Consider the following 26,509-nt stretch of genomic DNA (forward strand, 5'->3'; position numbering starts at 1 on the left):
CTTTGATCTTCATCCGATGACACTCATAGGACTTCATGTTACACAATACATGTGTGTTTTGTTTGATAAAGTTCATATTTATATAAAAAAATCGGAGTTTACATTGGCGCAGTAAATTCACTAGTTCCAAAAACATCCAGTGATTTTGCAAAGCCACATCCATTCAACAGAAATACTCATCATAAATGTAGATGATAATACAAGTTATACACATGGAATAATAGATATACCTGTCCTTAATGCAACCGCTGGGTCAGATTTTTTTTTTAACTTTATGGAAAAAGCAAACCATGCAATAATCTGAGACGGCGCTCAGAACAATCAAGTCAAAATAGCCGCCATGTTGTGGTCAACATAAACCATAAATTACATGCTAAATATTCCCTTACCTTTGGTCTTCATCAGAATGCACTCCAGGAATCCCAGGTCCACAAGAAATGCTTGATTTGTTCGATAATGTCCGTTATTTATGTCCAATTAGCTACTTTTGTTAGCGCGTTTGGTATACATATCCAAACGCTCGCTCTGGTCAGCGTTATGTCGGACAAAAACTTCTAAAAGTTATATTACAGGTCGAAGAAACATTTCAAACTAAGTACAGAATCAATCATTAGGATGTTTTTATCATTAATCTTCAATAAAGTTCCAACCGGAGTATTCCTTTGTGTCTTGAGGAGTCATGGAACGCAGGTCGCTATCATGTGAAATGTGCTTGACCAGGAAATGGCTGACTGTCAGACACCTGATTCATTCTGCTGTCATTCAGTCCCACAACACAGATGCCTCATTCAAATTTCTATAGACGTTTGACATCTAGTGGAAGCCCTAGGAAGTGCAACTTCATTAATATCTCCAGGGGATTCCAATGGGAACTGTGAATACATACCAACCTCAGATTTCTCACTTCCGGTTTTGATTTCTCCTCAGGTTTTTGCCTGCCATATGAGATCTGTTATACTCAGACATCATTCAAAGTTTTAAACTTCAGAGTGTTTTCTATCCAATACTAATAATAATATGCATATATTAGCAACTGAGACTGAGGAGCAGGCCGTTTACTTTGGGCACCTTATTCATCCAAGCTACTCAATATTGCCCCCCATCCATAAGAAGTTAACTGTGACTTTGTCTAGTAAACAGTTTAGTTTTCCACTAGTTTATCTAATGTATTTTAAGTTTTTTATGTTGTTATTAACCCAACATTATTGAGGACATTATTATTAGGAAGGTGCAGTAATGTTGAGATACCAGTAGGTGGAGCTCTAGTCTAGAACACTGGAACATTCAGCATTAATTTGATACAGCTGATGAGGTGATGGTCATGGGTTTAAAATGGAATGGGTTCTACTTGAGTGACATCTTGGAAATTTGACCTGTATATACAGAACTCAGAAGGGCAAGGCAACACAAAAGAAATTGTAAACATTCTAAATAGTATAGAGGGCTTTCGGATGCCTCAGAAATCACCTAGCAACCGCATCAAGCCCCCTGTAGTCGACACATTGTTTAAATGGTTCTGTGTAGTCAAAATATCACGTTGAAAATGTGAAACATTTAGCTAATTTAAAACATGTAAAATGAAGGCAAGTAGATATGCAATCTGTTGCACAATTTCTATTGAAATACAGAAACATCCCTTTTTCTGAGATGCTGGTCTAGTCATCATCCATGTTAATGTCTTAACTGTCCTTTCCTTCCTCTTTAAATATGTGTCAACCACAGAATTCACACTAACTGCCAGTATGTTGACTCCCTGTACAATACCTCTCCCTTTCACTTCACTCTAAGTACTCTTAACAATATCTTGAAATATAGTTTCTGGTTTTGTTTCCAGTCAAGTCATATTATTGAGGGTAATGTATCATTTTAGTTCTTGTTATGAGCTGTGTTCTGGTTGTTACATCAGGGTCAGTATTCATAGTGTCTCAGTGTAGGAGTGTTGATCTACATAGTGATGATGATTCACCAGGGTAAAAAAGACATGCAAAGAAACATTGGAGCTCTGCAGTGTGTGTGTTCATGTGGGCCTAAGTGTGTGTCTGCGTGTGACACAGCTGATTTAGCTGAGGGCCCTTTAGGACCAGTCTGATATGGAGTAGGGTTGACATCTATACTGTGTAGGATGTGTTTTAACTTTGCTTCATCCTTAACAACCAGCTCTCTAGACTTTGATACAGACTCCATGGGCTTATTTGCCTTCCCTACACATGGTCTCTCCTACAGATGGTCTCCGTGTGTGGGCATTATCAGCCAGAAGTCCCCACAATAATAGTAAACGGACAAAAATGTTGTTAGTCCCCACAAGATCAAATGCAAGTTCTAGGGGGTAGCTAGTGTTAGTAGGTTTTGGGGTCAAGGTAAAGGAAAATAGGATTGTGAACAGGACTGAATTGTGTCCTCACAAGGTTTGTTGTACAAGACTGTGTGTGAGCCACTGCTGATTAGCCTCAGCTTGGTGATAGGTGCTGTCATTGAACCTGGTGGTCAGTCTTTAGGCTGCTGAACAGCTTGACGGACCGTAGAGGATTGAACATTTATCCTCCTATATTTGAGGTTCTGACAATAACAGTTTTAGAACAATTAATGTAGAAATGTGTGTTTACAGTGCAATACAGACAGTATTCACACAACCGTATACAGATGTAGGATCTTAATATTCCTGCAGCAACAGGAAAAGTGAATTATTATGTGGATTATAATTGTGGTGGTTGACAGTTTGTTAGGGAAAATCAAGTCTGACATTTTAAATTAAACGTTAGTGTCACGTTGTATAAATGACAGGAAACTGGCGCAGAAATACGTAATAGGTTTTAATAGTCCATCAAACAATACAACCTGCCATAAAGTCACGAAGCCCAAAACACAGGATTAAAACCAAACAAAACAGCCATGTTAAACCTCTAATAAATACACAGGACGAAACACGTAATTACACGGGACGAAACACGTAATAACACGTAGCACGAAAGCCAAAGCAACAAAGCACAGGTGCTCACAAGACCAACAGACATGGAAACAATACCTGACCAAGACAATGGTGAACAAAGGGCACATTTATACAATTGCTAATCAGGGGAAATGGGAACCAGGTGTGCGTAATTAGACAGCTCAGTGATGCCTAGAAAGCCAGTGACGTAGACTTCCAGAATTGGTGCACAGAATGAGCAGCAGTACTGGAGGGATCCCTGACAGTTAGAAGCCTTTATAAACCTTGAATACTCTACAAGTTTGCATTTGCAGGAAGAAGGAAAATTCTCTAAAACAAATGTGTGATCAAATTAAGATCCACGTCTGTAGCACAATACAACACAATATGAGCCTGGTTCATTTTCAGTAATGAGGCCCTGTACCCCATTTCCAGCTTATACTTCATTGTATCAGATGGAGTTATTCACCAGCTATAGAGTGAGTTGTTGTTTATGTTTCTTAGACTGCAGGGTGGGAGATGTAACAATGGCATTGAGAACAGCAGGAAGTGTGTTGGTGGTCTTTCTCTGGTCTGTAGCAGGTATGGTCTTTCTCTGGTCTGTAGCAGGTATGGTCTCATTCTTATCTTTTAGCAGCTCTGTTTAATAATCTACAAACACTTAATAAAAGGTTAAGAATCATAATGTTATTCTGGTGTGTTCTGTTAAGTATATCAACTTCACTTAAATAGTTTTCTGTGGTTTCCATTCACACTCAACTCAGCAACTAAAGCAACAAAGTGGAGACAAACCCTACTGTCAGTGTGAACCAATATACCTTGTCTTCATTCTGATACCATTGTGTTGTGTGACTTGTGTTTCAGTGGTACTGGGTCAGGATGGCTGGAGTGTGACATACACCACTCAGAGTATCTGTACCTTGAAGGGGTCATCAGTGGATCTGTTCTGTTCATAACAGATCAGACTGGAGGGAATTATGCTGGTGATCCTGGAGTTACTCTGTCTGTTACAGGTACAGTGATATTATATATGGTGTGGATCTGTTTAATCACTGTCTGTTACAGGTACAGTGATATTATATATGGTGTGGATCTGTTTAATTGGTTCTGTCTTGATTTGTATTGAAATAATATGAATGTGAAAGTATGCGTCTGAATTGATGATTTGAGAACGTCCACTCCTGCCTCATTTGAACTAGACAACAGGTCATTGAGGGCTTTAATGTTGTTATCTACTCCAGACCTGCAGGTGAAGGTGACCACTACATGGAGGTCAATGACACTGACCTGTAGCACCACCTGTACTCTGACTGGTAACCCCACCTACACCTGGTACAGGAACAGTAAGATTGTACAAGAGGACTCCTCCCCCTCATACACAGTCTACTTTAAAACTGAAGACAGCTTCTACTGTGCTGTAAAAGGCATCAATTCTCCTGCAGTGTGTGAGTGTGACTAAAACACTTTTTAAAGTCTTTCAAAATCATCCAATCATTGGTTAGTGTTGATATGCAGTGGAACAGATATGAAATCTATCTATTATTTCAATCTATGTCCAAGTTCCATGATTGTACTCATCTCACTACTGTAGTAACTACAAGTACTTCACAAACACTGTATTGTTACATTAATATCTAAGTTCCACATATTTATATTAATATTTCATTTATTTTAATCATAAATCCAAGTTCCATGATGCTCCTCATGTAAAGCTCTATGTATGAACAATGTGTTACATATTGTCCACCAGATGGCCCAAAGAACACCTCAGTGTCAGTCAGTCCCTCTGGTGAAATAGTGGAGGGCAGTTCAGTGACTCTGACCTGCAGCAGTGATGCCAACCCACCTGTGGACAAATACACCTGGTACAAGAAGAAAGTAACCTCAGCATAAGCATCAGGACAGAGTTACAGCATCACTAACATCATCTCTGAGGACAGAGGAGAATATTACTGTGAGGCTGAAAATAAATATGGACGTCTCAACTCTTCTTCTGTGTCTGTGGACGTTCAGTGTAAGTTCACCTAATCTTCATCTATTCATTGATAATCACACAGGTCAACAACAATAAATAATACTAAGCAATGTGAGACACTTATCCTACCGTATGACATAGAATTAAATAAATATTGTTCTTCCCTGGTTTCCCCTATATCTCCATCATGCATTTATAACATCATGATATGACAGCAGCGTTTCCCTGGTTTCCTCTGTCATATCTCCACCTTGCATTTATAACATCATGATATGACAGCAGTGTTTCCCTGGTTTCCTCTGTGTCATATCTCCACCTTGCATTTATTACCTCATGATATGACAGCAGTGTTTCCCTGGTTTCCTCTGTGTCATATCTCAGAGCTGCCCTGACTGTTGGAGCTCTTCTAGTCACCATCTACTGCTATATTAAGAGGTGAGACAGCCATTTACATGAACTCTATTAGTAACATATCAACTTCCACTAGATGTCAGTAAGACAGTAAGAGAGCAGAACTCACTCTGTCCCTCATTACAGGAGACACACAGGAGGAAGTGATGCCACATCAGACACACAGGTAAGTTATTTCAATACCAATACAGCAGACACAGACAGGAAGTGAATTGATTAATATATTTGTGTTTTATGCAGTATTGAGTATTTGTGTTTGAGTATTTGTGTTTCTGTATCTCTCCACATCCAGATCCTGGAAAAAAAAAAAGTCATTTTAATCCATAGAGACGTGAAGGAGAAGCACGTCGGATGTTGATCTCTTCTCGGCTGGGTCCTCATTTGGGACCAAAGTTCCTTGTTGTTAAGAGACTCTTTCTGCTCTTGCAGACGCTAACTACAGAGGCCAACAGTGACATGTACACAGCTCTGAACATGAAAACCAGGCCACCAGAGTATGACACCCTGGCAGTAAGTCTCTTATAATGCAGTTTTTGTGTCCATGTCCATATAAATGTTATAGGGACAAGTTCTCATTCAGTGTGTCTTCTTTCAGAATGTGAGGGGACTCCCCAGTGACACAGCCCCTCAAATAGATCCTTAGCTCTCCATTTATGAGAAATGAAGAGAACCACCACAGAACCTAGACTGAAGAGAAGCACCACAGAACCTGGACTGAAGAGAAGCACCACAGAACCTAGACTGAAGAGAACCACCACAGAACCTAGACTGAAGAGAACCACCACAGAACCTGGACTGAAGAGAACCATCACAGAACCTGGACTGAAGAGAACCACCACAGAACCTGGACTGAAGAGCAACAGCATCAAACCAAAGCTAGGCCTCACAATGTTATTCTCTTACTATCATTATGCTTTCTAATCCAGAAGGTTTGAGACAATGAGCTTTAACTTTTGAGTAAATGCTGGAATTTAGATTATTCTCCTAATGATAAATACAGTATGTGCACTATCGTTCAAAAGTTTGGGGTCACTTAAAATGTCCTTGCATTTTTTTTTGGCCATTAAAATATAATCAAATTGATCAGAAATGCAGTGTAGACATTGTTAATGTTTTAAATGACTATTGTAGCTGAAAATGGCAGATTTTTTGGTGGAATATCTACACAGGCGTACAGAGGCCCATTATCAGCAACTATCACTCCTGTGTTCCAATGGCACACTGTGTTAGCTAATCCAAGTTTATCATTTTAAAAGGCTAATTGATCATTTGAAAATCATAATGCAATTAAATTAGCACAGCTGAAAATGGTTGTGCTTGCTGATTTAAAGAGGCAATAAAACGGGCCTTCTTTAGATTAGTTGAGTATCTGGAGCATCAGCATTTGTGGGTTCGATTACAGGCTCAATGTTGCAATTTATCTATTTCCAGTTTTCAACTTATCTGTTTTCTATCTATTGATTGTATTGCTTATCTTTTTTATGGGATTTTGCCAATTCCAGATTTTTTATAACATATAAAGTTATGGCTTGTCTTAGTGACACAAAAATGAATTATATTGACAAGAGATTTTAAATATTTGTATCTCTGGAGTTGTTCCTGATATGTTAAAATATATTTTACTTTGTATTGCTGTCAGTCATTACTGGTCATTTTATATTTTATATTATGTAATACCATATTGTTCAGTGTCATGATATTCCTTGTTTTATTATCACATAATTAATAATGACATATTTTAGATACATTGAATACAGTATAAGCATTATGTTGTAAATAAGCTCAAATGTAAACAATAAAAAGACAAATAAATTGAATATTTTGTTAATTTACATTGAATCATAACTACATATCCATTCAGCTCGTTTCTTGTATTTCTCCCTGTTGGACACATGATGGTGCCATTGAACCACATAACCCTGAGTGGCTAGGTACACACACACACACACACGCACGCGAGACCTTGCCAGATTCTTTCCCGGTAGATTAGACATTGTATGGGTGTGTGCGTGTGGATGCTTGCGTCCGTATGTGTGTGGTATGGGTATGTTGTGTGCGAGAAAGATGTACATATAGGGAGGAACATAATACTGTAACACAAGAGAAAGATACACTTCGAGTGCATTTGCCATTCTGGTAAAATGCATTGTCTATTGTATAGGACAGGAGGCCAGAGTAAGGCCATGAGAGCATAGGACAGCTGGACATACCAAGGTCAGAGGGACACACAAAGGAGGGGGTCAGCCAAATGACCAACTGATGGACTATAGACATAGGCCATATATTTTTAGGACATGAAGATGCTGAAAGAATGTCAGAAGAGACACATAGTCTACGAGTCTACGAGTCCTAATAAGGACAGACATACCAAAGAACACACCAGGCTGAACGTAAGGGGGCCCATAGCATAAGATGGGCATGTATTATTTTTGTGACATGAAGAGGTCCTGTCACCATTATAACTTGACTGAAAGCAGATATGGGCGTTATCGAGCTGAACAAGCGGGATGCACAGATTGGCATATAATAATGGTGGCAGATGGACTGAGGGAAGTAACTTCATTTGCATGTGGGATGGACTCATATGTTGTATGTGTATAAATCAGAGCCAGTGCTCTGGACAAGTGTGTGTTCCACGGACCATCTAGGCTTCTGATATGTTTGTATTAAAAGCCTATATTGAATTCACAAGTTCTTGTAAGTGTTACATTTTGTTAAGAATCTCCACGACAGTTGCTCCCTAGACTATTGAAGGTGTACTCAAATTTAAGTGGTCCAATAGATGTCCTAGGTGGCAAAGATCTGGATGGACTACAGTTGAAGTCAGAAGTTTACATACAGCTTAACCAAATACATTTAAACTCAGTTTTTCACAATTCCTGACATTTAATCCTATAAAAAATTCCCTGTTTTAGGTCAGTTAGGATCAAATCAAATCAAATCAAATTTATTTATATAGCCCTTCGTACATCAGCTGATATCTCAAAGTGCTGTACAGAAACCCAGCCTAAAACCCCAAACAGCAAGCAATGCAGGTGGAGAAGCACAGTGGCTAGGAAAAACTCCCTAGAAAGGCCAATACCTAGGAAGAAACCTAGAGAGGAACCAGGCTATGTGGGGTGGCCAGTCCTCTTCTGGCTGTGCCGGGTGGAGATTATAACAGAACATGGTCAAGATGTTCAATGTTCATAAATGACCAGCATGGTCGAATAATAATAAGGCAGAACAGTTGAAACTAGAGCAGCAGCACAGTCAGGTGGAAGTTGAAACTGGAGCAGCAGCATGGCCAGGTAGACTGGGGACAGCAAGGAGTCATCATGTCAGGTAGTCCTGGGGCATGGTCCTAGGGCTCAGGTCAGTTGAAACTGGAACAGCAGCATGGCCAGGTGGACTGGGGACAGCAAGGAGTCATCATGTCAGGTAGTCCTGGGGCATGGTCCTAGGGCTCAGGTCCTCCGAGAGAGAGAAAGAAAGAGAGAAGGAGAGAATTAGAGAACGCACACTTAGATTCACACAGGACACCGAATAGGACAGGAGAAGTACTCCAGATATAACAAACTGACCCCAGCCCCCCGACACATAAACTACTGCAGCATAAATACTGGAGGCTGAGACAGGAGGGGTCAGGAGACACTGTGGCCCCATCCGAGGACACCCCCGGACAGGGCCAAACAGGAAGGATATAACCCCACCCACTTTGCCAAAGCACAGCCCCCACACCACTAGAGGGATATCTTCAACCACCAACTTACCATCCTGAGACAAGGCTGAGTATAGCCCACAAAGATCTCCGCCACGGCACAACCCAAGGGGGGGGGGGCGCCAACCCAGACAGGATGACCACAACAGTGAATCAACCCACTCAGGTGACGCACCCCCTCCAGGGACAGCATGAGAGAGCCCCAGCAAGCCAGTGACTCAGCCCCTGTAATAGGGTTAGAGGCAGAGAATCCCAGTGGAAAGAGGGGAACCGGCCAGGCAGAGACAGCAAGGGCGGTTCGTTGCTCCAGAGCCTTTCCGTTCACCTTCCCACTCCTGGGCCAGACTACACTCAATCATATGACCCACTGAAGAGATGAGTCTTCAGTAAAGACTTAAAGGTTGAGACCGAGTTTGCGTCTCTGACATGGGTAGGCAGACCGTTCCATAAAAATGGAGCTCTATAGGAGAAAGCCCTGCCTCCAGCTGTTTGCTTAGAAATTCTAGGGACAATTAGGAGGCCTGCGTCTTGTGACCGTAGCGTACGTATAGGTATGTACGGCAGGACCAAATCAGAGAGATAGGTAGGAGCAAGCCCATGTAATGCTTTGTAGGTTAGCAGTAAAACCTTGAAATCAGCCCTTGCTTTGACAGGAAGCCAGTGTAGAGAGGCTAGCACTGGAGTAATATGATCAAATTTTTTGGTTCTAGTCAGGATTCTAGCAGCCGTATTTAGCACTAACTGAAGTTTATTTAGTGCTTTATCCGGGTAGCCGGAAAATAGAGCATTGCAGTAGTCTAACCTAGAAGTGACAAAAGCATGGATTAATTTTTCTGCATCATTTTTGGACAGAAAGTTTCTGATTTTTGCAATGTTACGTAGATGGAAAAAAGCTGTCCTCGAAATGGTCTTGATATGTTCTTCAAAAGAGAGATCAGGGTCCAGAGTAACGCCGAGGTCCTTCACAGTTTTATTTGAGACGACTGTACAACCATTAAGATTAATTGTCAGATTCAACAGAAGATCTCTTTGTTTCTTGGGACCTAGAACAAGCATCTCTGTTTTGTCCGAGTTTAATAGTAGAAAGTTTGCAGCCATCCACTTCCTTATGTCTGAAAACACATGCTTCTAGCGAGGGCAATTTTGGGGCTTCACCATGTTTCATTGAAATGTACAGCTGTGTGTCATCCGCATAGCAGTGAAAGTTTACATTATGTTTTCGAATAACATCCCCAAGAGGTAAAATATATAGTGAAAACAATAGTGGTCCTAAAACGGAACCTTGAGGAACACCGAAATTTACAGTTGATTTGTCAGAGGACAAACCATTCACAGAGACAAACTGATATCTTTCCGACAGATAAGATCTAAACCAGGCCAGAACATGTCCGTGTAGACCAATTTGGGTTTCCAATCTCTCCAAAAGAATGTGGTGATCGATGGTATCAAAAGCAGCACTAAGGTCTAGGAGCACGAGGACAGATGCAGAGCCTCGGTCCGATGCCATTAAAATGTCATTTACCACCTTCACAAGTGCCGTCTCAGTGCTATGATGGGGTCTAAAACCAGACTGAAGCATTTCGTATACATTGTTTGTCTTCAGGAAGGCAGTGAGTTGCTGCGCAACAGCCTTCTCTAAAATTTTTGAGAGGAATGGAAGATTCGATATAGGCCGATAGTTTTTTATATTTTCTGGGTCAAGGTTTGGCTTTTTCAAGAGAGGCTTTATTACTGCCACTTTTAGTGAGTTTGGTACACATCCAGTGGATAGAGAGCCGTTTATTATGTTCAACATAGGAGGGCCAAGCACAGGAAGCAGCTCTTTCAGTAGTTTAGTTGGAATAGGGTCCAGTATGCAGCTTGAAGGTTTAGAGGCCATGATTATTTTCATCATTGTGTCAAGAGATATAGTACTAAAACACTTGAGCGTCTCTCTTGATCCTAGGTCCTGGCAGAGTTGTGCAGACTCAGGACAACTGAGGTTTGGAGGAATACGCAGGTTTAAAGAGGAGTCCGTAATTTGCTTTCTAATAATCATAATCTTTTCCTCAAAGAAGTTCATGAATTTATCACTGCTAAAGTGAAAGTCATCCTCTCTTGGGGAATGCTGCTTTTTAGTTAGCTTTGCGACAGTATTAAAAAGGAATTTCGGATTGTTCTTATTTTCCTCAATTAAGTTAGAAAAATAGGATGATCGAGCAGCAGTAAGGGCTCTACGGTACTGCACGGTACCGTCCTTCCAAGCTAGTCGGAAGACTTCCAGTTTGGTGTGGCGCCATTTCCGTTCCAATTTTCTGGAAGCTTGCTTCAGAGCTCGGGTATTTTCTGTGTACCAGGGAGCTAGTTTCTTATGAGACATTTTTTTTGTTTTTAGGGGTGCAACTGCATCTAGGGTATTGCGCAAGGTTAGATTGAGATCCTCAGTTAGGTGGTTAACTGATTTTTGTCCTCTGGCGTCCTTGGGTAGGCAGAGGGAGTCTGGAAGGGCATCAAGGAATCTTTGTGTTGTCTGTGAATTTATAGCACGACTTTTGATGTTCCTTGGTTGGGGTCTAAGCAGATTATTTGTTGCAATTGCAAACGTAATAAAATGGTGGTCCGATAGTCCAGGATTATGAGGAAAAACATTAAGATCCACCACATTTATTCCATGGGACAAAACTAGGTCCAGCGTATGACTGTGACAGTGAGTGGGTCCAGAGACATGTTGGACAAAACCCACTGAGTCGATGATGGCTCTGAAAGCCTTTTGGAGTGGGTCTGTGGACTTTTCCATGTGAATATTAAAGTCACCAAAGATTAGAATATTATCTGCTATGACTACAAGGTCCGATAGGAATTCAGGGAACTCAGTGAGAAACGCTGTATATGGCCCAGGAGGCCTGTAAACAGTAGCTATAAAAAGTGATTGAGTAGGCTGCATAGATTTCATGACTAGAAGCTCAAAAGACGAAAATGTCATTTTTTTTTGTGTAAATTGAAATTTGCTATCGTAAATGTTAGCAACACCTCCGCCTTTGCGGGATGCACGGGGGATATGGTCACTAGTGTAGCCAGGAGGTGAGGCCTCATTTAAAACAGTAAATTCATCAGGCTTAAGCCATGTTTCAGTCAGGCCAATCACATCAAGATTATGATCAGTGATTAGTTCATTGACTATAATTGCCTTTGAAGTAAGGGATCTAACATTAAGTAGCCCTATTTTGAGATGTGAGGTATCATGATCTCTTTCAGTAATGACAGGAATGGAGGTGGTCTTTATCCTAGTGAGATTGCTAAGGCGAACACCGCCATGTTTAGTTTTGCCCAACCTAGGTCGAGGCACAGACACGGTCTCAATGGTGATAGCTGAGCTGACTACACTGACTGTGCTAATGGCAGACTCCACTATGCTGGCAGGCTGGCTAACAGCCTGCTGCCTGGCCTGCACCCTATTTCATTGTGGAGCTAGAGGAGTTAGAGCCCTGTCTATGTTGGTAGATAAGATGAGAGCACCCCTCCAGCTAGGATGGAGTCCGTCACTCCTCAGCAGGTCAGGCTTGGTCCTGTTTGTGAGTGAGTCCCAGAAAGAGGGCCAATTATCTACAAATTCTAACTTTTGGGAGGGGCAGAAAACAGTTTTCAACCAGCGATTGAGTTGTGAGACTCTGCTGTAGAGCTCATCACTCCCCCTAACTGGGAGGGGGCCAGAGACAATTACTCGATGCCGACACATCTTTCTAGCTGATATGCACGCAGAAGCTATGTTGCGCTTAGTGATTTCTGACTGTTTCATCCTAACATCGTTGGTGCCGACGTGGATAACAATATCTCTATACTCTCTACACTCGCCAGTTTTAGCTTTAGCCAGCACCATCTTCAGATTAGCCTTAACGTCGGTAGCCGGGTAAACAGTGTATGATCGCTGGATGATTCGCTTTAAGTCTAATACTGCGGGTAATGGAGTCGCCAATGACTAGAGTTTTCAATTTGTCAGAGCTAATGGTGGGAAGCTTCGGCGTCTCAGACCCCGTAACGGGAGGAGTAGAGACCAGAGAAGAATCGGCCTCTGACTCCGACCCGCTGCTTAATGGGGAAAACCGGTTGAAAGTTTCTGTCGGCTGAATGAGCGACACCGGTTGAGCGTTCCTACAGCATTTCCTTCCAGAAACCGTGAGAAAGTTGTCCGGCTGCGGGGACTGTGCCAGGGGATTTACACTACTATCTGTACTTACTGGTGCCACAGACGCTATTTCATCCTTTCCTACACTGAAATTACCCTTGCCTAACGATTGCGTCTGAAGCTGGGCTTGCAGCACAGCTATCCTCGCCGTAAGCCGAGTACAGCGGCTGCAATTAGAAGTCATCATGTTAATGTTACTACTTAGCTTCGGCTGTTGGAGGTCCTGACGAATCGTGTCCAGATAAAGCGTCCGGAGTGAAAAAGTTGAGGAAAAAATAAATAAATATATGAACGGTAATTAAAAAGTGAAAACCGTAAAGTTGTCAGGTAGCAAAACAGGTTAGCAACAAAACGCACAGCAACTCGAAAACAAGCCTGCAAGTTGTGACCGGAAATGACGATACGGTGATCACTCACCAGCTCTCCTATCAAGGTCACCACTTTATTTGAAGAATGTGAAATGTCAGAATAATAGTAGAGAGAATGATTTATTTCATCACATCCCCAGTAGGTCAGAAGTTTAGAAAGGTAGTATTTGGTAGCATTGCCTTTAAATTGTTTAACTTGGGTCAAACGTTTCGGGTAGCCTTCCACAAGCTTCCCACAGTAAGTTGGGTGAATTTTGTCCCATTTCTCCTGACAGAGCTGGTGTAACTGAGTCAGGTTTGTAGGCCTCCTTGCTTGTACATGCTTTTTCAGTTCTGCCCACACATTTTCTATAGGATTGAGGTCAGGGCTTTGTGATGGACACTCCAATAGCTTGACGTTGTTGTCCTTAAGCCATTTTGTCACAACTTTGGAAGTATACTTGGCGTCATTTTTCATTTGGAAGACCCATTTGATACCAAGCTTTAACTTTCTGACTAACGTCTTGAGATGTTGCTTCAATATATCCACATCATTTTCCTGCCTCATGATGCCATATATTTTGTGAAGTGCACCAGTCCCTCCTGCAGCAAAGCACCCCCACAACATGATGCTGCCACCCTAGTGCTTCACGGTTGGGATGGTGTTCTTCAGCTTGCAAGCCTCCCCCTTTTCCCCCAAACATAATGATGGTCATTATGGCCAAACAGTTGTTTTTGTTTCATTAGACCAGAGGACATTTCTCCAAAAAGTACGATCTTTGTCCCCATGTGCAGTTGCAAACCGTTGTCTGGCTTTTTTAATGGCGGTTTTGGAGCAGTGGCTTCTTCTTTGCTGAGCGGCCTTTCAGGTTATTTCGATATAGGACTCGTTTTACTGTGGATATAGATACTTTTGTACCTGTTTCCTCCAGCATCTTCACAAGGTCCTTTGCTGTTGTTCTGGGATTGATTTTCACATTTCGCACTTTAGTACGTTCATCTCTAGGAGAAAGAACGCGCCTCCTTCCTGAGCGGTATGGCGGCTGTTTACACTTGCGTACTATTGTTTGTACAGATGAACGTGGTACCTTCAGGCGTGGTACCTTCAGGAAATAGCTCCCAAGAATGAACCAGACTTGTGGAGGTCGACAATTTGTTGTAGGCTGGCTGATTTTCTTGGCTGATTTCTTTTGATTTTCCCATGATTTCATGCAAAAAGAGGCACTGAGTTTGAAGGTAGGCCTTGAAATACATCCACAGGTACACCTCTAATTGACTCAAATCATGTCAATTAGACTATCAGAAGCTTCTAAAGCCATGACATCATTTTCTGGAATTTTCCAAGCTGTTTAAAGGCACAGTGAACTTAGTGTATGTAAACTTCTGACCCACTGGAATTGTGATAGTTATTTATAAGTGAAATAATCTGTCTGTAAACAATTGTTGGAAAAGTTACTTGTGTCATGCACAAAGTATGTCCTAACCAACTTGCGAAAACTACAGTTTGTTAAAAAGAAATTTGTGGAGTGGTTGAAAAACAAGTTTTTATGACTCCAACTTAAGTGTATGTAAACTTCCGACTTCAACTGTACCTATGTGAGAGTGGATTCTCAGCCCTCACTAGCATGAAAACTGAATAAAGGCACAGACTGTGTGTGGAAAATGATTTAAGACTGAGACTCTCCAATACAACCCAACGTTGCAGAGTTATGTGCATCCTTTCAAGCACACCCATCTCATTAACCTGTGGTGAGTTACTCACAATGAACAAATAAGGTTTTACATGTAAGATGGCAAAATAATGAGCAAAATGATTCACTAATATTATAGTATTTTTTGTGCCCTGGTCCTATAAGAGCTCTTTGTCACTTCCCACGAGCCGGGTTGTGACAAACTCACACTCATTCTTATGTTTAATAAATGTATCGTATAGTGTGTGTGCGGCAGGCTTACAATGATGGCAAAAAAAACTATATTTGAGAGTGCTAGACGGGGTACACAACTGGAGGTTGAATGTTTGAAGGGGTACAGGACTATAAAAAGTTTGGGAACCACTGATCTGAACCAACAACACTTACTGGCAGTGCAGAGAAACAAGAAGTATCCTCCTGTAAGTGTGAATTCTAAACAGGGAGATAAGACATTAACATGCATAAACAGCATCTCAGAAGAGGGTTGCATTTCTTAATTTGAGGAGTGGGCCATACATTTTTTAAAGAGGAGAAATGTGACCCATTCCCATCACTCCTCATCAGCTGCATCAGTGTTACTGAATGTTCCAGTGTTCTAGACTAGAGCGCTCCCTACTGGCATCTCAACATTAGTGCAGCCTCCAGTCCTCATATGATGTCCTCATTCATTTGGGCAGTAATAGAAATACAAAACATTGCTCTACCAGCGGAGCTACAGGGAACCATATTCTGTATAGTCGAATGTGTTTATACAGATTCCTGATACCCCAACGTCACTGTGTCTCATGTTAATACTACTCCTACACACAACCCACCATCACTGTCTCATGTTAATACTACTCCTAAACACAACCCACCATCACTGTGTCTCATGTTAATACTACTCCTAAACACAACCCACCATCACTGTCTCATGTTAATACTACTCCTAAACACAACCCACCATCACTGTCTCATGTTAATACTACTCCTAAACACAACCCACCATCACTGTGTCTCATGTTAATACTACTCCTACACACAACCCACCATCACTGTCTCATGTTAATACTACTCCTACACACAACCCACCATCACTGTGTCTCATGTTAACACTACTCCTAAACACAACCCACCATCACTGTGTCTCATGTTAATACTACTCCTAAACACAACCCACCATCACTGTGTCTCATGTTAATACTACTCCTAAACACAACCCACCATCACTGTGTCTCATGTTAATACTACTCCTAAACACAACCCACCATCACTGTGTCTCATGTTAATACTACTCCTAAACACAACCCACCATCAGTCTCATGTTAATACTACTCCTAAACACAACCCACCATCACTGTGTCTCATGTTAATACTACTCCTAAACACAACCCACCATCACTGTGTCTCATGTTAATACTACTCCTAAACACAACCCACCATCACTGTGTCTCATGTTAATACTACTCCTAAACACAACCCACCATCACTGTGTCTCATGTTAATACTACTCCTAAACCTCTTATGAAGCATCAACTCAATCAATCTTACTCTTACTTTAGGCCATTTTCAAAATGTCTCCACAACAATCTGTTACTCTCAGAGGTCTTAAAACAGCAAGCACAAGTACTATATATGAAACCAGATGTACAATGTACATCCCATCTTTTGCAGCATGCAGTATTTGTAATATTTATTTTATACTATATTTTTTACTAATATTTATCAAGGGTGCCAATAATTATGGCCGTGACTGCATATCTCACAATCAGATTCATATACACAAACACACCACACACACACAGTTATACTTGACCATGTAATACATTGACGTGAACATTATCCATCAGCAGAAATGCATTTTGGTATTACTGGCATACTGTACTCTACTGATCATGTTTTAAACACGCAATTGAAAATTCTGAACTTAACTAAACACATGTCCAATTATATCTATTGTGTTATTGACTGTACGCTTGTTTACTCCATGTGTAACTCTGTGTTGTTGTTTGTGTCGCACTGCTTTGCTTTATCTTGACCAGGTTGCAGTTGTAAATGAGAACTTGTTCTCAACTGGCCGACCTGGTTAAATAAAGGTCAATAAAATAATACAAATGAAATCATCAATAAAACAATACATCATATAATACATTATTACATCATTAATCTAATCTTTCACATTTGCAATATAGAATCCACAATACCACAATACCATAACATTACTTGCTTGTGTGTGTTTGTGTGTGTGTGTGTCACATTAACAGCAAACACAATACCTGTGATCTTATCGTAAACACATTGGAAGGAGTCCCATGAAATTACATAGTAGACTTTGTTATAGGGATGTCCTAAAATGTACACCGTAGTGAAGATAATTTCATGTCTATTGAAGAGGATCAGTGACATCATGTCAGAATTGGAAAGCATTCTCATTTGCATAATGCTGATTTATGTTTATGTTACATCATGTACTCTCAAATCAACAAACTATTTTTTCTTATGTCCTGTGTGCTACCAAGGGGTACAGGAACAGTGAATTCTATACAACTAAAGGCATGTGTCTAAGTCAGCTTACAGCTACAGTCTGTGATGGGTAATTAAATGAATGATGTATGGCCATTAATTTTTGAAGAATCTAACTTAAATGCTTAGAAGCTTATTTCAACGGTACAACCCCATCAGAACCCTTTAAAACAGGGTTAAAACAATCATTTCCATCTCATGGATAGAATTCCAGAGTGGTTACATTTCTCCAGACAGAATTCTCAGCTCTTTACCAAAACAGATGGCGAAGTGACCGTGTTTTTTATAATCCCAGAATGTAGTTTTAGATGATATAATACATTTTGTTAATAATGTCATTTTTGTGTAGTTGTGCTTTTGCTTGTAATGCAAACGAAAGTGAAACCATTGGATGGAGACCCATAGTCGACTTTTGTCATAAGGAGTCGGGATGTCCTAAAATGTACACCGTACGGAAAGATAATTTCACAGGTGTATAGAAGAGGACCAGTGACATCATGCTAGAACTGAAATGCTTGCTCATTTGCATGATATTAATTATATATGTTCTATCATCATAATACTCTCATGTCAACAAACTGATATTTCTTCTTTGTTCAACTTATTTTAAAGTAAACCCTATAGGCATTACCTCTGTCATTGTTTAACTTTGTTAAAATATCAGTGACTTATAGGAGGCCACATTCACTGTTTGACAAAATGGAAGAGCGTGAGAACCAATGGAGGGTGAAAGCATTTATTAACATTTTCTCATGGATAAATAAACACTGGCCACTCATCACATTTGACAAAAAGTAAGAAACACATTTAGATAAGTGATTAGAAAAGCGTTATAGTATCATGCTTGACAGTCTCAATATCAACGCCAAGTTAATGTCATACATCGAATCAGATAAGAGTGCAGCTGTATAGTCTTGTGCAGATTTGTTTTGCTAAAGTTTAGTCTAAAGACACAACTAGAAATTGGCCCTAAACAATCACTTAGGAAACACATTTCAATTCAGGAAGTAAACTGAAATCTCATCTTTTCTCAATGCTTTTCAATGAGGAACAATTGGAATTGGAATTTTCCTAAATTGCAATGGAATTGACCGCAACCCTGAGTGCAACTTTTCAAAATGTCCATTGTTCCACCATATTATGAGTTCAAGGAAATGCACTTTGACCTGAAGGAGGTTGCTGAGGTGAGAACGGGTCATAATAATGTCTGGAACGAGGCAAATAGAATGGAAACCATGTGTTTGATGTATTTTATACCATTCCACTTATTCTGCTCCGGCAATTACCACGAGCCCATCCTCCCCAATGAAGGTGCCACCATCCCCCTGTGCTTCAGCTATTGATGGAGGGAGATCTCAGGGAACAATGAGTTGTCACTAGGGGTTCAACCGTTTTGCTTATTGATGACATCATTGTCTACTCTTCCAATAAACAGCAGCATATGAATGCACTTGATGATGTCTGTGAGTTCAGTGTTCCAGTATTGACTGTTGTAATGGCAGAAAACATTCACCGGGTGGCAGCACTGGGGCAGCTGAATTTCACAGCAGCATACTGGACATCCTCATCCTGAATCTGGGACTGAGGCAGCTGGACGGTGGAGTATAGAGGCACTTCCTGGTTTTTGGAGCCAGAGAAGTGGACGCTGGCATAGTGAACATAATCCTGGTTGTCTGTGGACTCTGTCTGTGCTGCAGTAGAGGTCATGGCCATGCTTGAGATGTTGTCATACACTGGACTAGAGTCTCCCTGATGGAGAAAGAGAGGACAGACAACATAAGGAGTAGAGGTGCTCCACAAAGCAAAACACATTAATCACAGTCACCTTCTGTTTCCAACAGACTCACCTGTACATTCTCTGATGTGTCTCTTGTGTCAGAGGTGGATTTGGAGGCCTTCTTCCTGTTTTACACATTAATGAATGAATCAATCAATGTTACTAAAGCTAAATAATAAAACTGAAACATGCGTTTTCACTTCACTCACCTGAACCACATGAAGCCAGAGAGACAGAGGATGAGAACCAGAACAACCACTATGATTCCTACAGCTGCAGTCACAAAGGAGGTGGGTTTCCCTATGATACAATATAGATGATTTGAGTACATGTAATGATATAATGAACTACAAATGAACTATAATACAGGACAGTAATGCAATACTTGTTAAGGGATCTTATAACCCAGTGTAAACTAATGTGTAATTAGTCAAAGTATAATGACTAAGATTAGATTGAAACATGTAGTTCTGTATTGAAGTATTGAAGATGTAACTTTACCTGCTACAATGATCATCAGAGCTGTAGAGTTCATAGATCCTCTTCCATTCTGGGCCTCACAGTAATATTCTCCTCTGTCCTCAGAGCTGATGTTAGTGATGCTGTAACTCTGTCCTGATGCTTTTGGTGAGGTTACGTTCTTCTTGTACCAGGTGTATTTGTCCACAGGTGGGTTGGCATCACTGCTGCAGGTCAGAGTCACTGAACTGCCCTCCACTATTTCACCAGAGGGACTGACTGACACTGAGGTGTTCTTTGGGCCGTCTGGTGGACAATATGTAACACATTGTTCATACATAGAGCTTTACATGAGGAGCATCATGGAACTTGGACTTATGATTAAAATAAATGAAATATTAATATAAATATGTGTAACTTAGACAATAATGTAACAATACAGTGTTTGTGAAGTACTAGTTACTACAGTAGTGAGATGAGTACAATCATGGAACTTGGACAAAGATTGAAATAATGGATATAATAGATGAGAGAAGATGTTACTAAAAGAATACAAGTGGAGATGGATCACACATCCTCACATGTGACAGTGAGAGTCTCTTCATCAGAGGGGAGATCCTCATGTCCTTCTACAGCACAGGAGTATCTGCCTGTATCCTCACTGCTGACTGGGTTTAGGAACAGACTGGTAGATTGGTTGGTTACATGTCCATTCTTGTACCAAACGTAGGTGGGGTTGTTACCCAGAGTACAGGTGGTGCTACAGGTCAGTGTCACCTTCTGTCCCTCTGTCACAGTGGCAGGAGTCACCTTCACCTGCAGACCTAAATGAAAGAGGATTAATTAAAACACTGAGTACATCATTAAGTAATCGTTTGCAGTATTGATAGGATGTGACCTGCAGTGGTACCTGTGACAGTCAGAGTTGTTCCAGGGAAGGTGGGCTCCCAGGTTGTCTGATCTGTTCTGAATCTAATCTTATACTCAGCTGAGTCTTCCTCTCTCAGGTCTGTGATTCTTAGGGTGGAGTCACTCTGCATATTTCCAAGGTACTCCACACGACCTCCATACCCCGGGCTCAGGATTTGAGGCGCCTCATTAAGTTTTCCTTTTGTATACCAGATTGTTTCAGAGACTGTATGACCACTGGGATAAGTATAAGAGCAGGATATGTCCACTGATGACCCATTCAAGGTACAGATCCTCTGTTGGGTGTAAGTCACGTGGAAATAACTGTGACCCTCAACAGCTGAAACACAAGTACATTTTTCAAATGGTGTCAGTATTTAGAACTGTAAAATCAATCACCATTAATCTAAATGGAATAGTAGCTCTACCTCATGTCTGTTTCACTAAACATCAACCACCATTAATCTATATGGAATAGTAGATCTATCTCATGTCTGTTTCACTAAACATCAACCACCATTAATCTCAATGGAATAGTAGCTCTACCTCATGTCTGTTTCACTAAACATCAACCACCATTAATCTCAATGGAATAGTAGCTCTACCTCATGTCTGTTTCACTAAACATCAACCACCATTAATCTATATGGAATAGTAGATCTATCTCATGTCTGTTTCACTAAACATCAACCACCATTAATCTATATGGAATAGTAGATCTACCTCATGTCTGTTTCACTAAACATCAACCACCATTAATCTATATGGAATAGTAGCTCTACCTCATGTCTGTTTCACTAAACATCAACCACCATTAATCTATATGGAATAGTAGATCTACCTCATGTCTGTTTCACTAAACATCAACCACCATTAATCTATATGGAATAGTAGATCTACCTCATGTCTGTTTCACTAAACATCAACCACCATTAATCTAAATGGAATAGTAGCTCTACCTCATGTCTGTTTCACTAAACATCAACCACCATTAATCTCAATGGAATAGTAGCTCTACCTCATGTCTGTTTCACTAAACATCAACCACCATTAATCTATATGGAATAGTAGCTCTACCTCATGTCTGTTTCACTAAACATCAACCACCATTAATCTATATGGAATAGTAGCTCTACCTCATGTCTGTTTCACTAAACATCAACCACCATTAATCTATATGGAATAGTAGCTCTATCTCATGTCTGTTTCACTAAACATCAACCACCATTAATCTATATGGAATAGTAGCTCTACCTCATGTCTGTTTCACTAACCATCAACCACCATTAATCTATATGGAATAGTAGATCTACCTCATGTCTGTTTCACTAAACATCAACCACCATTAATCTAAATGGAATAGTAGATCTACCTCATGTCTGTTTCACTAAACATCAACCACCATTAATCTCAATGGAATAGTAGCTCTACCTCATGTCTGTTTCACTAAACATCAACCACCATTAATCTATATGGAATAGTAGCTCTACCTCATGTCTGTTTCACTAACCATCAACCACCATTAATCTATATGGAATAGTAGCTCTATCTCATGTCTGTTTCACTAAACATCAACCACCATTAATCTAAATGGAATAGTACCTCTACCTCATGTCTGTTTCACTAAACATCAACCACCATTAATCTATATGGAATAGTAGCTCTACCTCATGTCTGTTTCACTAAACATCAACCACCATTAATCTATATGGAATAGTAGCTCTACCTCATGTCTGTTTCACTAAACATCAACCACCATTAATCTATATGGAATAGTAGCTCTACCTCATGTCTGTTTCACTAAACATCAACCACCATTAATCTATATGGAATAGTAGATCTATCTCATGTCTGTTTCACTAAACATCAACACTGACCAATGATGTATTGGATGATTTTGACAGACTTTAAAAAGTGTATTAGTCACACTCACACACTGCAGGAGAATTGATGTCTTTTACAGCACAGTAGAAGCTGTCTTCAGTTTTTAAGTACAATGAGTATGAGGGGGAGGGGTCCTTTTGTGCAATCTTACTGTTCCTGTACCAGATGTAGGTGGGGTTACCAGTCAGAGTACAGGTGGTGCTACAGGTCAGTGTCGTTGACCACCATGTAGTGGTCACCTTCACCTGCAGGTCTGGAGTAGATAACAACATTAAAACCATCAATGACCTGTTGTCTAGTTCAAATGAGGCAGGAGTGGACGTTCTCAAATCATCAATTCAGACATTCCTATTATACCAACATTCATATTAATTATATTATTTCTGTACAAATCAAGACAATTTTTCCAGAACCACTTAAACAGATCAACACTATATATAATATCACTGTACCTGTAACAGACAGAGTGACTCCAGGATAGCCAGAATATTTCCCTCCAGTCTGATCTGTTATAAATCTGAATTTGTACTCAGCAAAGTCACTTTCTCTCAGGTCTGTGATTCTCAGGGTGTGTCCATTCGTCTTATCACTATGGTACGTCACACGACCTTGGTAGACTGGGTCATCTTTCAGATTTACATAATTCTCCACATCATACATTTTGGTGAACCAGAAGGTTGTTTTGACTTTATGCCAACTGGGATATCTGATAGAGCAGGACATCTCCACTGTTGACCCCTTCAAGGTACAGATACTCTTCTTGGTGTATGTAACACTCCAGCCAATCTGCCCCAGTGCCACTGAAACACAGTTAGACATCACAAGGACGTTACATTAAGTTCAATGTCTTTTGACTCACACTAACACTTTGTTCCATAGTTGCTGAGTTGAGACATAGATACTCTTTGGTTGAGTGTGAATGAAAACCACAGATAAGATTCACTCAGTGAGGTGAGAAAGACAACTGTTTAAAGGGAAGGGGAGACGCCAAATGTGTCGTCAGTAGAATATAAAAATGGTTATGCTTTTAGAAATATCTGTAGTTTGATAAACAGGGCAAATAAAAGATATGAATGAGACCGTACCTGCTACAGACCAGAGAAAGACCATCAACACACTTCCTACTGTTCTCAAGGCCATTGTTGCAACTCCCACCCTGCAGTCTTAGAAACATAAACAACAACTCACTCTATAGCTGGTGAATAACTCCACCTGATACATTGAAGTATAAACTGTAAATGGGGTCCAGGGCCTCATTACTGAAAATGAACCAGGCTCATATTGTGTTGTGTTGTATTGTGCTATATGGTTGTCTATGTGAATAATGTCTGTCTGTAAGTCTATTGCACTGTGTGTGTACTGTGTGTGACGTGTTGCATGTCTGTCTGCATCTGTCTATTTAAGATGACATGATGTATGATGCAAAAATAATTTCCTAATGGATACAATAAAGTCATCATCATCATTATGAACAACAACATCAATAGCGTATTGAACAGATCTGTATTACTGTAAACACATATTTCTGAATGTTCTGAAGCCGTTTTATTCTCAGAACCCCAAATACAGGAGGATAAATATTCAATCCTCTACGGTCCGTCAAGCTGTACAGCAGCCTAAAGACTGACCACCAGGTTCAATTACAGCTCCTATCCCCAAGCTGAGAGTCTAAACAGAAGACACACACAATGTTACAATGTTTGTTTGCTTGTCTTTTTTACCCTGGTTAATCATCTCATCTCTATGTAGATCAACACTCCTACACTGAGACACTTTATGAATACTGGCCCTGATGTAACAACCAAAACACAGCTCATAACATAACAACAAGTAAAATGATACATTACCCTCAGGTATATGACTTATTACTAAAAACAAATAACCCAAAACTATTTTCCCAGATATTGTCAAGAGTACTTACAGACTGAAGGGGAGAGGAGAGGTCTTGTACAGTGAGTCAACTTACTGGTAGTGTGTGGGAACTGTTACTAAGTGTCAGTTCTGTGGTTGATACATATTTAAAGTAGCTGAGACACAACTGTCCTTTCCTTCCTCTTTAAGACATTAACATGCATGACGACCAGACCAGCACATCAGAAAAGGGAAGTTACTGTATTAAAATGGGTCCTACATTTCTATAATGGACAAAATGCCCCCCATTTCCGCTTTTATTTAAATACAGAACCATGTTAACAATATGTTGACTATTCTATATGGAATGTTTATAATATATTAGAATGTGTTGCCTTGTCCCTCTGAGTTCTACATGGAACAGGTCAAAGTTCCATTTACATTTGGTCAGTTCCATGATGTCCTTCTATTCTACTAACCCAACCCATTCTACTAACCCATTTAATGTACACATTTAATGTACACTCAGCTGCATCAAAGACCCTGCCCTGACCCCCTTTAGTGTCTACAACATGGTTGTTGTAGAGGCGTTGGCCTGGGCAACAACCCCCTCAAGATTCTAATGATGACATCATCTCATCATCTAACATCAATAACCAACATGTTTCACAGCTCAGGCCGAGGGGGCGGAGGAAGGAAATCAGAGGACCACTCCTCTTCACTTTGATTGACACTTACTCCTACTGTGTGTCCAGTGTGCTGTCTGTGCTGTGTGTCAGAGGACTACAAAAGCGGTGACACCCTCCCAACAGCCCCATTCTCGCCAAGTTTCCTGTTCCCTTTTCAGGTAGCTACACGGTCCCTCCTCCTCTTCCTCAATCTTCATATTCATTATTCTGTTATTCCTTCTCTTCTTCCTTACTCTGTCATATCCGGACGGTACGTGGTGTTCAGGCTTGTAAGGGTTGTCAGGGTTTCCTGTCTCTCCCTCTCTGGTCAGGCTTGTGTTTGAAGAAACACTCGTCACCAGTGATGGGAGACATCCTCCTGGTCCTGGGAGAGAGAGAGACAAACAGTATGAAAACACAAACACCTGCACCTGAGCTCCTGCTTCCTCCTTCCATCACTTTGTACATTTCAAAAGTTAATATGAGTTGATTGGTAACACTTTAGAATAACTCATAATGATGTTTTGAATGACAGGTGGATGTCTTTACCCTGCTGAGGAGGTGTTGAGGCCTATAGGGTTGGTCCTCTGAGGAGAGGGAGATGTTCTCTGCATCCAGCGGTCTGGGTACCTGATCACCAGCCTGGTGCTCTCCAGCTCCACCCCCTGGACCGGAGGACAAACCGCAGGCACAGTCCAAATACATGCAATAGGACCAATAGCATAGTCCCAAAAGTACAATGGAACGAATAACAAATCTTGTTTTTCCTTTGCTGCCAGAAAGGAGTTGAATCGTTGTACTGTTTTCAGTAGTTCTCGTTGTTATTTTTGTTATTGCCGTGTTAATTTAATAAATATGGACATATAGCACGCTGCACCTTGGTCCTCCTCTTCTTCCACCACCAACGGCCGTTACAGAATCACCCACCACCAAAGGACCAAGCAGCGTGGTAACGGGCTGCAGCAGCAGCGATCTCCAGACTCCTGGACATCGGAGGAGATCTTGGATGGCAAGGGACCCTGGGGACAGCCGGGAGAATATCGCCGCCCCAAGGCAGAGCTGGAGGCAGCGAAAGCCGAGAGGCGGTGGTATGAGAAGGCAGCAGCACAGTCCGGTGCGGGCTATTCCACCTCGCCGCACTGGCCTGGCTACGGGGAGCATTCAGCCAGGTAGGGTTGGGCAGGCTCGCCTCCACGCACCAGCCCTCCGGTGGCAGCCCCCCGCACCAGGCTGTCTCTCCGTCTCCT

General features: G+C 41.0%; 1 protein-coding gene and 1 long non-coding RNA gene across 3 annotated transcripts; one reads left to right on the forward strand and one right to left on the reverse strand.

The window, feature by feature from the left end:
• The first annotated feature begins 1,753 nt into the window (after positions 1-1,753).
• Positions 1,754-7,144, forward strand: LOC116361877 (uncharacterized). Of its 2 annotated transcripts, XR_004207671.1 has the most exons (9): positions 1,754-1,853; positions 3,431-3,508; positions 3,791-3,939; positions 4,168-4,371; positions 4,677-4,940; positions 5,283-5,336; positions 5,439-5,478; positions 5,605-5,822; positions 5,908-7,144. It is a non-coding gene; the product is annotated as an uncharacterized LOC116361877 (long non-coding RNA). The 2 variants fall into 2 exon arrangements; XR_004207670.1 differs by having other exon boundaries at positions 4,677-5,336; positions 5,908-6,074.
• An 11,290-nt stretch (positions 7,145-18,434) lies between these two features.
• Positions 18,435-24,763, reverse strand: LOC116361875 (sialoadhesin-like). The gene is made up of 10 exons (XM_031816186.1): positions 24,665-24,763; positions 23,829-23,906; positions 23,196-23,543; positions 22,793-22,996; positions 20,861-21,199; positions 20,532-20,774; positions 19,993-20,256; positions 19,701-19,791; positions 19,562-19,616; positions 18,435-19,463 (listed from the first exon to the last, which is right to left on the reverse strand). Exons 2-10 carry the CDS (start codon positions 23,881-23,883, stop codon positions 19,224-19,226), a joined length of 1,839 nt encoding a protein of 612 aa, XP_031672046.1. The 5' UTR covers positions 23,884-23,906; positions 24,665-24,763; the 3' UTR covers positions 18,435-19,223.
• Between the last annotated feature and the right edge of the window lie 1,746 nt (positions 24,764-26,509).

This window comes from Oncorhynchus kisutch, unplaced genomic scaffold (genome assembly GCF_002021735.2).
Source record: "Oncorhynchus kisutch isolate 150728-3 unplaced genomic scaffold, Okis_V2 scaffold759, whole genome shotgun sequence".
Lineage (NCBI taxonomy): Eukaryota > Metazoa > Chordata > Actinopteri > Salmoniformes > Salmonidae > Oncorhynchus > Oncorhynchus kisutch.

What these genes read in the sequence shown, in the direction of transcription:
- LOC116361875 (XM_031816186.1), bottom strand. Translation starts at nt 23,883, where the DNA reads ATGGCCTTGAGAACAGTAGGAAGTGTGTTGATGGTCTTTCTCTGGTCT. An exon ending in AGTCACTCTGTCTGTTACAG is followed by an intron (nt 22,997 to 23,195) that starts GTACAGTGATAT and finishes TATCTACTCCAG; the next exon opens with ACCTGCAGGTGAAGGTGACC. An exon ending in TCTGGCTTCATGTGGTTCAG is followed by an intron (nt 19,617 to 19,700) that starts GTGAGTGAAGTG and finishes TGTGTAAAACAG; the next exon opens with GAAGAAGGCCTCCAAATCCA.